Source organism: Paroedura picta, chromosome 8 (assembly GCF_049243985.1).
Source record: "Paroedura picta isolate Pp20150507F chromosome 8, Ppicta_v3.0, whole genome shotgun sequence".
Classification (NCBI taxonomy): Eukaryota; Metazoa; Chordata; class Lepidosauria; order Squamata; family Gekkonidae; genus Paroedura; species Paroedura picta.
This window is the reverse complement of record NC_135376.1, coordinates 62,224,263-62,238,206: the sequence shown is the minus strand read 5'-3', so window position 1 is coordinate 62,238,206 and position 13,944 is coordinate 62,224,263. Positions and strand designations below refer to the sequence as shown.

The 13,944-nt window shown below is 39.8% G+C and overlaps 1 protein-coding gene across 2 annotated transcripts in view; it reads right to left on the bottom strand.

The window, feature by feature from the left end:
- The window catches only part of DOCK1 (dedicator of cytokinesis 1), a 474,081-nt gene that overhangs the window by 332,151 nt on the left and 127,986 nt on the right, over positions 1 to 13,944 (bottom strand). For both annotated transcript variants that reach the window (XM_077350091.1, XM_077350092.1), the window contains exons 24-26: positions 12,979 to 13,049; positions 10,762 to 10,868; positions 5,721 to 5,848 (exon numbers count right to left, since the gene is read on the bottom strand). In XM_077350091.1, coding sequence (XP_077206206.1) covers positions 5,721 to 5,848; positions 10,762 to 10,868; positions 12,979 to 13,049 — 306 coding nt within the window. The remainder of the gene's footprint in view (positions 1 to 5,720; positions 5,849 to 10,761; positions 10,869 to 12,978; positions 13,050 to 13,944) is intronic.

The following is a 13,944-nucleotide window of genomic DNA, read 5'->3' as shown; positions in this document are numbered from 1 at the left end:
ATCGGCCATATACCTGGATGCATAAGAAAAGTCAGCAGTTCTTTACTTAGGAAATGCTTATGCCACCTCTCTAGAGATCTGCTCAGGGCAGGTTACAACTAAGACAATAAAGCCAAGCCATTAAAACAAGCCACTAAAAAACAGGCCAACATCATTAGGACAAGTCAGGGCATTTCACATAAAACAGAGTAACCTAAAACGACCTGGATAAAAATGATTCTTGACCCAGAAGCAGACCATAAAACAAATGTTAATTAAAAGCTTAGGTGAAAAAGGAATGTTTTATCCTGGTGAAAGTAAGAAAGGTACCAGGTTAGCATCATGGGGTAGAGCATTCCAAAGGGCAAGTACCATCTCTCAAAATACCTCATCTCTGGTCAATACCAAGCTCATCTCTAAAGGTGTGTCAGAGAGACCAGACTATAGAGAAGAGGATCTTAACCAGCAAGTTGGACAACATGGATGGAAACAATATTTCAAGTACTCTGGTCCCAAGACGTTTAGGGACTAGGAATGAAAACAGATGGGCACCCAGTGCAGATTCTTCTACAGAAGCTTCCAACAATAACCTAGCTTCTATCTTTACATAGAATCATAGAATCAGTTGGAAGGGGCCATACAGGCCATCTAGTCCAATCCCCTGCTCTATGCAGGATCCGCCCTAAGCATCCTAAAGCATCCAAGAAAAGTGTGTATCCAACCTTTGCTTGAAGACTGCCAGTGAGGAGGAGCTCACCACCTCCTTAGGCAGCCTATTCCACTGCTGAATTACTCTGTGAATTTTTTTTCCTGATATCTAGCCTATATCATTGTACTTGTAGTTTAAACCCATTACTGCGTGTCCTCTCCTCTGCAGCCAACGGAAACAGCATCCTGCCCTCCTCCAAGTGACACCCTTTCAAATACTTAAAGAGGGCTATCATGTCCCCTTTCAACCTCCTTTTCTCCAGGCTGACCAACTGAACCTTCCAAACAGTTGTCAAAGCATTCCCACATGAAGCACACTACAGTAATGTAATCTACATGTAATCTAATCTACAGGGATCTGTCCTGGGCCCTGTGTTATACAACATACTCATAAATGATTTGGATGAAGGAATAGAGGGAGTGCTTATTACATTTGCAGACAATACTAAACTGGGAGGGGTAGCAAACACACCAGAAGACAGAATCAGGGTACAAGATGATCTTGACAGGCTGGAAACTAGGCTAAAATGAATAAAATGTTCAATAATGGAAAATGTGAAGTTCTGCATTTAGGTAGGAAAAATCAAATGCATGACTATAGGATGGGTGAGACTTGTTGGACAGTAGCACATATGAAAAGGATCTGGGGGCGTCTTATTCTCTGAACATGAGAAAAGGATCTGGGAGGGGGACTAATTCGCTGAACATGAGTCAGTAGTGTGACTCGGTAGCTAAAAAGGCAAATGGGATTTGGAGCTGTATTAAAAGAAGTATAGTGTCCAGATCACATGAGGTGATGTTACCACCTTACCCGGCCCTGGTTAGACATCAACTGGAGTACTGTGTTCAGTACTTCACTACAACTGAAGAAAGATGTAGAGAAACCTGAGGGTGTTCAGAGAAGGGCTACAAAGTTGGTGAGGGGTTGGGAACCAAGTCGTATGAAGAAAGGTTGAGGGAACTTGGTCTGTTTAGCCTGGAGAGAAGACAACTAAGATGTGATATGATATGATAACCATCTTCAAATACCTGAGCAGCTATCATATAGAAGATGGAGCAGAGTTGTTTTCTGTTGCCGCAGAGGGTCGGACCAGAACCAATGGGTTAAAATTAATTCAAAAGCATTTTCAGCTAAACATCCGGAAGAAGTTCCTAACAGAGCGGTTCCCCAGTAGAACAGGCTTCCTCAGGAGGTGGTAAATTCTCCTCCTTTGGAAGTTTTTAAGCAGAGACTAGGCAGTCATCTGAAAGAAATACTGATTTTATTAATTTAAACAGATTGTGAGTTGGTGGGCAGGTAGTTGTGACTTACTGCATTGTGCAGGAGGTTGGGCTAGATGACACTGGAGGTACCTTCCAACTCTATGATTTTATGATGCTGCCACCATTTTAAGTGATTTTATAAAGCCAGTAGGCCACAGGCATGTTTGCTCTTGGTTCCCCTGCCCCTCATGTTTTCATGCACCAAAACAGACACAGGGGCAGCCATTTTGGCACTTCACAAAGTACAGGGGGCAGCACTTCAGCCTGCCATGTTCTAGTCCCAAATGCTGTGATCCCTGCATAACCTCTCCCAGTATTTTCATGCAGATGTTAAACAGTTTGGAGGATACCTGTGAAACTTGAGCCTCAGGGGAGGGCGGTATAAAATGTAAAAATAAATTAAATAAATAAATAGCATCATACATATGGAAGGGACCATACATGCCATCTAGTCCAACCGCATGCTCAATGCTGGACCAGCATCCTTGATAAGTATCTGTCCAGCTTCTGCTTGAAGACAGCCAATGAGGGGGAGCTCACTACCTCCTTAGGTAGCAGACTCCACTGCTGAACAACTTTGTGAAAACTTTTTCCAAATATCTAGCCAGTACACATGATTTAAACCCAATGCTGTTAGTCCTCTCTTCTGCTGCCAACAGGAACCACTCCCTGCCCTCCTCTAAATGACAACCTTTCAAATATTAGACAGCAAACATGTCCCTTCCCAACCTCCTCTTCTTCAGGCTGAACATTCCCAAGTCCCTCAGTCTTTCCTCATAGGGCTTGGTCCCCAGGCCTCGGATCATCCTCATAACTCTCCTCTGAACCCTTTCAATTTTGTTCACATCCTTTTTGAAGTGGGGCTCCACAGTACTCCAGGTCTGGTCTGACCATGTGGTATACAGTGGGATTACAACATCTTGTGATTTTGATGTGATGCCTCTGTTGATACAGCCTTCTTTACCGTTGTATCACACTCTCTGGTCCTATTTAGCTTATAATCCACAAGTACCTCAAGATCTCATTCACACACACTGCTACCCAGAAGTATATCTCCCATACAGTATACATGCTTTTCATTTTTGTGGCTTATATGTAGAACTCTGTACTTATCCTTATTGAATTGCATCTTGTTCTCATTGGCCCATTTTACAAGTATGTTCAGATTTCATTTATCTCTTATCTTCTAGGATTTTGTTACTTTCCCCAAATTAGTAGCATCTGCAAATTTAATGTGGAGTCCCTGCACCCCCGCATATCACTGATAAAAATGTTGAAAATACTGGCTCCAGTACTGAGCCCTGTGGCACCCCACTACTCACCTTCCTTCCATCTGATGAAATACCATTGACAGCTACTCTTTGGGATATTCTACTTACTAGTAAATGGGTTTGGGCACAATTAATATGACCTGTTCCCCTCTAAAACTTGTTTTTCCACCTTGACAGTCTTTTTATATGCTTGGACTTGATGGGCCTCTCCTGAAGACATGTAACTCAAACCTCAAATCCATCCCTCATACTGCAGTGGAAATCAACAGAAAGATTTTCTGCCCTTTCAATATACTCCAAAAAAGCAAAAAAAGATTTCATCCTCTTTACATCCATGTCCAACTCAGCCACATATTCTACCAGCTTGATAGAACATGGTAATTGCATTTCCAGCAGAGGCAACATAAAACCAGGGTCACTGCCTCCCATATATTTCATTACTGAAAAGAGATATTAGATTCCTTTTCCTGTATTATAGTTGACTTTTCTTCCCATCCTGCTCCTCCATCCCAAATCAGGAATAATTTAACCAATAATATTCTTGCTCACTTCCAAGTATTCCTTGGGAAGTGGTAACCTTGAAAACTATCTCTCTGTTCAGCAAATGTATTGCTTTATTGCTCTTGTCTTCTCAGTAGGTATCCTGCCACCTTCCTAAGCAGAAGCACCTCAGCTTTGCTCCTCTCTGCAGGAATGAAACTGTAATATAACTGCTAGTGCCCCAGGTACAACTCAAACAACTTTCCCTTAAGAAAATTAAATCCTGCAGATGAAGTAGTTGGCAGCACTAAGCAAAGCCACTTTTAACCAAACATGCAGGACATTATCAAATGATGACACTAGAAGTCATATATCTTAGATGCAAAAAAAGTCCATTTAAACCAGCAGTATCCTAATTCAATAAAGTCTAGCAAGCCATTTTAATAGCCCTTAAAACTTAGAAAATCCCCTGGAGGCATATAACAGCTCAAGTCCAGTGGGTATGAGTGCCTTGCATCACTGATCAATTTGTATATTGAGGCTATGGGGCCAAAAGAAACACAATGCAATAATGAAGTCAGTTAGTGACAGTCTCTCTCTCACACACACACACAGAACTACACGTTATATAAAAGCATCTAAATTACACAACATATCCTACAGTCTCTGTGACAAATAAAATGTTACTGTTATGCTTAATTCTGAGTACAAACCATTTTCTATTTAGAATATATGTTTAAAAAATTCTCCAGCTTGCATTGGAGAAAAATTCTTCTCTTGTACTTTGCAGAGCAGCAGCAGCCCAGCACCATTGTAGAGCAGAGAGAAGGGCGCATTCCCATTCCCAGCAGTTCTTCCCCTGGGAAAGAACAACCCCACGGGCTTGGATAGGGAAAAGTAAAATCTTCTCTTTCCTGGAAGTTGTGGATCCTGGGACCAGCAGGATTCTAGGGGGACAGTGTTTTCCCATCTCTGGCAGTAACAAGCATCCAGGACTAGAATGTTCTGACCAGCTTGTACACGGGAGGAAAGGGTTCCCGTACCACATGGGCAGCAGGAGGAAATGGATAAAGTAGATAGAGGCTTACATATTCCCACAGGATTGCTGCTGTTCAAATAACTTCTTTAAAAATGTCTTTAAAAAACAATAGTCTACAGGGAAGCTCTGATAGGAAATGGTCCCATCTACTTCCTAAGAACTCGGAGGTGGGGGGCAGCACAATAATGCCCACAGGCACTGTTTCGGGAAACATTGCAACACCTAGTCCAGCATCCCAATTACCATAGCAGCTATCCAGTTGCCCTGCATGGTCAACAAAGAGAACAAAGAGGCGGAGTCTTTCTGATCCTAGCTCTGCTACTGAGAGGGTCTGGATCTCAAGGTTTCCGTTAATCGGTGGACAGAAGTCATTGATGGACCTCTCCTCCATAAATCTGCCTAATCCCCTTTAAACCCATCTATGCTATGCCAGGTTGATTCCTCTTAGAAATGTAAGCTTATTAAAGCTAGAAGCCTGAAGTCAAGCAAGTATCAACCAGGTACTTAATGACCCTGGGAAGTAAACAGACGGCAATCTCAGCAGGGCTCTCAACAGGTAAGTAGAGATAAGTCTGAAAGGTGCTTAGTCAGTTGTTCAAAATGAAAAACCAGGCCAATATGGAACTGATCTCTGCAATGCTACCCTTTTGACTTCTTTAAGTCAAAAGGGTGGCATTCAATTGTATTGGACAAGAGACTGGCAGCACTCTGTTTTGCCAGCTACCATAGTGGCATCAACAGTTACTATTCTGGGTCCCATCACCAGAGACCCCAGTTCAAGGTCTCCTGTTAAAGCGAATTGGTAAAAATGAAGATGAACATTGGCATCACAATCTAATTTTTCATTGCATACCCCTCCCAAATTGGATGGTAAACTGATTGTACTCGCTCAGCCTGCTATGCTGCAGCTTCATGTTAATTCATGTTTATTCCAAATATTTTCAATACTGCAAAGTTAAGTATGTACCCAAGTTTCTTACCACATCTTTTCTGTAAAGGACTTCTAGGATGTTACTGAGCAATTGGCAACAGGCTTCCAAGTCCTCCTGCCTTTCCAGATGATACTTCAGCTGATCTGTCATCATTGGCAGCAAAATCTCTCTGCAGTCTGCATATTTAAGAAAAGGAGGAATTAAGGTGTGGGTTAAAAGATTTATTTTTGAATAAAGGGATATCAACAATTCGTGAGATGCTTTCAAAAGATACCCATGTTGGTCCACAGAAGAGCAGCTAGATTCAAGTCTAGTAACTCATTCGAGACCAACAAGATTTTTGAAGTATAACCTTTCAGGAGTCAAAGCTGCATTCAGAGATGTGACTAAGGGATCTAAACATTGTTGGTCTCTAAGGTTCTAAAGGACTTGATCAGTTAGCCAGCTAAGGAGATTTTAAAGAGAGCTATTACTTTGAAATCTCAAGAATAGGTAATATTTAGTATAGTAACTGTTCGCCAACTGTGTATGAATGGTTATTGTGTTTCTAGTTTTTCTTTTCTTCACTTTCCTTTTTCAAGTTTTTATCACTGTACCATTTTTTATAACTTGGACACTTTTTAAAATATATTCTGCACTGGCCTTTAGCTACTCAAATAAATTTGACTAATTGCTACTGGACTGGAAACAATATAGAATATATGAACAACCTACTTTATTGTTATGTAAACCAACTGTCCAGAACTGGTGGACTATCATGCTTAACTCAGACCTTCTATACTCCAGAATGGATTAATATAATCCTTGTCAATCTGCTGGATGGGAGACACCAGTTCCCCCTTCCCCGTAGAGGCTCCCATTCTCCTCCCTACCACAGACTTCCACTATCATCACCAAATCCACCATTGCTCCTGGGTTGGTGGGTGCACCAAACCTATGGCAGCACTATTTCAAGGAGTACAACCTGCTGGGGGGAAAGTTCTACAAGTGGGGTTCCATTCATGGTCCTTTGAATCCAATGTTTTCTTTTTGCAGTTTTCAATTATGGAATTCACTTTCTGCACATGTCAAACTTTGTGGAGAGCCCATTAACTACAGTTCAGACCGATAACAGTACCAACAATTCAGGAATTGTCTGTCTATGCTATTTGGTCAATAACATACCTTTTAAAAAGAAGCTGTTTTAAATTTTGTGTGCACATTCTTTTTTTCCTGCCTTCGTTATCAGAACATAGTGATAAGCAAATTGAGCAGAAGAGTAAATGTTAAACAGCATCAAACTCCTGTCACATGCACTTCCCAACACTGATTAATGAGTGACCTTGGAAAAAATCTATTGTCTGTAGGATTGGGCTCTTGTTCACAACCCCGAAGGCTGAAGATAGCTCATAAGTATGAGACTATAATCGTGGGCAACAATACTTCAACATCTGTTCATCCTCTGTTACCCAGCCCTAACCCACAATGATTAATGTCAGGTGAGCATGTGTTAGAATAAAGTATTAATCTTTTTTAAACAGATGCTCTGCAAAGCATCAGCCAAAGCAAAACTGTTTCACTTAAACAAAGATCCATGTAAGTTGGTGAATCGCTGCATTTAAAGCCCTTTTAAAACACTGTATTCTGAAAAGAAGAGTTTGATTAACAATTTCTTTGACATTAGAGAGTGCTTAAACCAATTAACACTTTTAATGAAAATTAAAACAGCAAGAGCTTGTATTAATGGCGTATGTTCTACAATGCTTTATGGGCAAGGAATTTCTAGCAATGGAAAACACAACCCCTATTTATTATTTCATGCTTGAAATGATATTTAGAAATGCTTGAAACCTAAAAATGTAGGCTAGTTATTATACTGCAGTATTTACATAAACCCAAAATTAAAAAATAAAGATACCTATGTGCTCATGCTTGCACTTTACATTTCCCCTTATCAATGTAAGTTCATACTGAATCCAAGGGACCTGTAATGTGCACATGATTGTGAAAGCTCTGAAGACCAAGTTGTGACTTCAGTAAGCCACTTGGGGTTCTCATTGGCCGGGAAAGACAGTATAAATGAAGCAAAGAAATGAATGAAAATTAATAGAAATGGTATCATTTCAACAATGGAGACTTGACTGCTATATATCAGAACCACATATTAGACATTTTCAGATGGCATGGGGTCCAATATCCAATAGTATCTAACACATTAATACTGGATTCCATGATCCTCCTCAATTACACTGCTAATTTTGTGCAAGTCTTTTGGGAAGTGTGGGCACTCAACTTACAAATGCCAAAATAATCTATAATACCATGAGCATTTTTCTTGTCTTTTCCCCCCCAGTAACAGTGGAAATACTGATCTTAAGCAATTTAATCAAATTTAATACAAATAGCAATGCCAAAACCAATAAATTTTTAAATACTTGTTAGTAATGCTAAACAGTGTGTTGCTTGCAGTTTCTCAATACACAAAATGGCAGGTTGAGAATCAAAAGACTGGAATGGATCCAGCCTTTGAAAATAAGCTTCCTCCAATGTTTTTCCAAAGTTTATTTTTTAAAATACTTATATAAATGTTTAAATAAAATTTACTCAGTAGAGTAGTAAGATGGGGATGAGATCTACACCACTTTTTATCCAGGACAGAAGATAATCAGCTGTGGTTTTGTTTTTGCTTTGTTTTTTAAAAACAGATATCATGTTGAGGAGGGTAACCTGAGGTTATTGTTTACAACTAATGACATTTTCAACATTCCCCCAAAGATAGCCTAAGATTTAATTTTTTAAACTCAGGTGGCAAGCCATTGTCTGTTGTTGTATCAATGGTAAGTTAATGAATGCACTTGCAATTACATCTTAACTCGCAAAGTATGTTTTGTGCTTCCCAGGATGTCGGATTCCTAATAGGAAATAAAGCATTTCATGGGATTCCAGTTAGCAGAAAAAAACAAGTGTGCCAGTTCAGGCATTCATTACTTGGCAAGAGGAAAACAGGATGCCCTTGATCATTTAGGTGTTTCTGGTTCATAGGACATTCACAGTAATAAATATGGGAACCCTGCAGACTAATAATATTTGGCTGTTGATAGATATGCATATTTTTGATTGCTGACTTTATATTTACAAGTCAAATATTTTATTGTGACCCAACATATCCCTTTGTTTGATATGTATAATTTTCAAGTGTCACATTTGTTTAGTATTAACATTTGATTATGGTCCTATGAGAGGGGGGAAAAGTATTAATAGACTTAAATGTTTTAGCTACATGCTGGTGAAATAATCTCTGTACATTTAGGAAAATTTCCAGATTGTTACCTTGCACAGATCAATCTTTGGAGATTTGGAAAAGCACAAAACATTTGACTTTAAAAGCTAGGACACTTTGTCAATGTCTGTGGAGTGATCCATACTGCATGCACGTTTGCAAAACTTAAGGCATATCGCCCTACATTTTCCTCCTCCTGAATCATTGTTCTTCTCCTGCTCTATACAGCTATGTAGCTCACACCTACCATTAACAGCAGAAAATCTTCTATTCACGTATAAGCCCTGCAGGCCTCATGAATAAGCATAACTTCAGGTATTTATTTTGCTGGCACATACAAATTAATACATTTTAATGAACTTTAAGGGGGATATTAAATTACCACTGCCATATGAGTTGGCTTCAGCTAGATGTTCATTTGCAAAGTATCCAAAGTAAAAAAAACAGAGCTGGGGGGTGGAATTAAGTGTCCTCTGAAACTCACCCCAATGCTTATCACTTTCAAACTAGTTCACTGGTGTTCAAAGGCCAAATCAACTACTGCTTTAGCACTGACCCCCCTACCACCCCCATTCAAATTGTTCTTTTTTCTTTATGTAAGGCAATGAAGTTATCACAGAGACAATGAGATCTGGGTTGTGAACATACAAGTGAGGCCTTTGGGGAAAGTCTTTTTTGTTTGTTTGTTTTTAACATTATAGGTTTCAAATAAGCTTTTTCCTTGAGTCTGTGAGCTGAGGCTTTGAAATTTCTCTCCAAAGTCTGGCCCTGACAACACCATTGAGCATTTGTGGGAATGAGACCTGAACCAACCATCCACTGTTGTTCAGAAGATAATAGGAATAATTTGTTACCTAGGTACTTGACTTATGTAATAAAACCAAACATCCCAAGGGGATGAACAATTGCTTGACCCATCAGTTTCTAAAGAAGTGGGGCGGGGCAGATGGCAATCAAACAAGGAAATGAAAGAGGCTACTTACAACCCAAAAAGGAAGAGGAAATTATATTGCTCCTGAACAAATGATACTACAGTTTCACTAAAAACAGTCACACTGGGGATAGACATCCCTCAAGAATTGGAGGAAGGATATAGAAACTTTAAAAAGCATATTAAGGAATGTACAGGTAAAGGTAAAGGTATCTTCTGTGCAAGCACCGAGTCATGTCTGACCCTTGGGTGACGCCCTCTAGCATTTTCTTAGCAGACTCAATACGGGGTGGTTTGCCAGTGCCTTCCCCAGTCATTACCGTTTACCCCCCAGCAAGCTGGGTACTCATTTTACCGACCTTGGAAGAATGGAAGGCTAAGTCAACCTTGAGCCAGCTGCTGGGATTGAACTCCCTGCCTCATGGACAGAGCTTCAGACTGCATGTCTGCTGCCTTACCACTCTGCGCCACAAGAGGCTCTTAATGTACAGGTACTCTGTCTAAAAAAGGATAAGAACCAATATATATGAGACTAACTATGGAGCTTCTGAGTTTCTAGCATAGTACAATTTTTAAAAATATTTTTATTATAAAATATTTTTTTCCCATTTTGTAAGCTATCCTGGGGGTACTTTGTGCTAAAAGTAGGATTTAAAGGGTTTAAATAAATATCAGTATACATGTGGTATTACTCCTGAAGTCATCTTTTTCCAAACCCAAGTTCCCAAAATTAATACAATATTCTGAATTACTTTTTCACTAGAACTATGTACCTTTTCATTGGCTACAAGCCCCAATACTATCTGCAGTGAGCCTCTGCTCACATTGACAAAGACTGGCAGATAACAAATAGTGTGACAATTTAATGATTCTTTAAAGATTCTTTGATTTTTCCTTACCATGCTGTGTGAAAAGGTCACTGTGAACTATTTCAATCAAACAGTACAGCTTCTGAATCGTGAGACGGCCCACTTGAACGTTCAGTATAAAATCCGTAAATAGTTTGCTAGTAAAAAGGAAGGGAAAAAAGGAACAGACAGTTTTTTAGGTGTGTGCAACAACAAAAGAGCTAGAGATTTGTATTAAAGGTTTTTGACCTTTGAATGAAGAATATATATGAGTATATGTAAGAGTCTTTGTTAAACAAAATTAAAAACTCATTAATAAATGTTTCCAATTCCATGCAATCTTAACTTGTCTGCTTATCCTAGAATTCCTCTGGTCTGCAATACTTAATTCAAAGTACAGTGACAATATTTTGCTCTCACCTAATTCACTTAGTATGGAAACTGAATATGCCATCAATCATTTATGTGGGAAATACCACTATTTAACTTACTATAATATCAAATTTGTTTACATTGAAGAAAGGTTAAATTAATGTTTATCTAAAATGAGTGGAAAGAATGCTAGACTATCAAGGTACCCAGCTGGAAAAGATTCTCTAATCCTCCTAACTTGCTGGAATTCTCTGATGTTACTAGAGAATTTTAAGCAACAATGTCAGCATGCCTTTAAAATCCTAGAAGCAAGATAGTTAATACGGGATAACAAGTCTGAACAGCTTGTAAAATAACAGGACCCCTACTTGTGCAAACATAACTTTAGCAGTGATGTCTCTTTTTACACTATGAAGCTTATTCTGGAGATACCCTGTTTTTATGCCTCAACTCCTTCATAACCAGCTATGTAGAAAATGATCTAACAAGAAGAGTCCATATCCTTCTAGCCCAGCCTTTTTCAACCTTTTGAACATGGAGGAGCCCCTGAAATAATTTTCAGGCTTCAAGGAGCCCCGGAAGTGATGTCAACTGGCCTTCCATGCCCCCCTGGAAGTTCCATTTCACTGGAAGTGATATAAACACCTGTGATAACAGACAGGCTTGAGGAGGACTGAGGGTAGGAGAGACAGTTGGTGGTTTAAGATGGGAGTAGGCATATAGGTTCCGTCCACTCCCAGGCACAGGAGCTATGAGATAACTTGGTTGGGTGCTTCAGAGCCCAAAGCAGCTGTTCTCTCCCTCCGCAGCCAGCGCCATGCCACGAGGGAGGTGAGGCATGAGCATCATTGCACCGGCGGGCGCAATGCTGGCTGCACCCTGATTGGCTCTGCCCCTATAGCTCCCACCCTCCCTCCCTGGATGCTAGCCATGTTCCTCTCAGATGCACCACAGACAGAGAGAGACACACAGAGCCCTGCCAGACTAAATACGAGCCCTCATTCCCTCCTATCGCTCCTGCTACAAGGGAGGCAGAGAGACACACAGAAAGAGCTGCCCAAAGCTGCTGAAAGAGACACAGAGAGAGCCGCCTCTGCCACGACAGAGGGAGAGAGCGAGCTGCCCAAAACTGCACACCAGCCTTCCTTTCCTCCTACAAACCAGTCCTAATTACCTGCTATGCCTCCTGCTGTGAGACACACCTAGACACGCAAGAGACACACACACACACACACACAGATAGATATCTGCACCTCTTATGGATTTAAAGTTTTTGAAGAGTTGTCCCACATTATCTTGTTCCAATGCATGACAGAAATCTTTTAAACCAGATCTCAGAGAAGTGTCGTGATTACTCTGATGTGCTCTTCTTTGCTTTTAACAAGTTTTAGATTTATATGCTAATAACTATATAAACATTTCCAGAGAGAAAGCAGGAAAATATTATTCTTTCATGACTATTCTATTTAAAAAGAAATACCACCACTATTTTGGTATCAATTCAGAGAATAAACAAAGATCAGAATATTTGTAATGAAAAATATATTCATAACTAAGATGCATTATACTATAAAAATAAGAATAACTATTAAGATCCTAAAGCCCCAATAACTTATGATATTTGACATCTCACTGTATAATCTACTGAGGTCAAAAACATTTGTCTGGGGAAAATATCTACTCTAAAAGTGATATATGTGCGTTCTATATGCTTTTAGGAACTTCTCTAATATATAACATGAATATAGTTAATCTTAGGTGCCAAATTTCAACTGAAGCAATGAAATATATATTCTCCATGAATATTTAAAAAAATGAAATGGAATATTATTATAAAATAAGAGCAAAGCTAAGAACCATAATTTTTAGGCTCTTTTTTATATAGGTAACACTTACCTAAGTTCTTTTGGATCAAACACAAGTTTCACGTCATTCACAATAGTAGGCAAGTATTTCAGTGCAGCTCCCTGAAATTGAAAATAAACATAGTGTTTGATGTGTTGTGATTACATACAACTAAGTCCAATATTTAAGGTAGGAATTCTCAATCGGTGTGCCACTGGTGGCCAATGATGGGCCTGGAGGAGGTGAAAGGCAAGAAGCCTCAGCCGTTGAAACCTTTACCAGCTGAGACACCTACCACTTTATCAACCAGTGTTATTGGTAGCAGCTGGAGATGAACTGGTTGAGTCCTTCCCTGAGGCTGGAGTGGGTGGGTTGCGGTATCATTTGGTGGGGGAGGAGTTGGTTGTTGGGTGGCGGCAAGAGGGGTCTGGCTCAGAGAGCTTCTTTAAAAGAGGGTTTAAAAAAAGAAAAGAATTTGGAGTTCACCAGGATTTGTGTGTATGTGAATTCTAGGTGATATGTCACTTCCAGGATTGTGGCATGGAGGCATGACCAACTGACATCATTCCCGGTATGCCTCAAAGCCTGAAAAGAAATTTCAGGCATATCTCCATGGACAAAAGGTTGAGAATGGCTGGTCTAAGATAACAATATTTAATCCTCTTTGCTCCCTCTTCCTTTACAGTTATGTGTATTCTACCATGGTACTCATGCCCAGAAACTACTTCCAATTTACTTCTTACCATCAACAAAACAGTCTTTTACAGCACAGCCATTCTGAAACCACAATAGCCTTGAGTATCTCTGATCACACGTTTTCTCTCACCCTTAATACCACTATCAATACCCAGAGTAAAAGACATCAAGGCAAAGAATGCCTTGGTGTAAAAATAAGACAAAGCATTTTTCCCAGTTGCAAGCTAAAAGGCAAACTAAAAGGCAACCCATCCAAATCTCATATGCCAGACTAACTGTGCTGCCCAGTATGATCCCTCCTATATGTCTATAAGCCATATG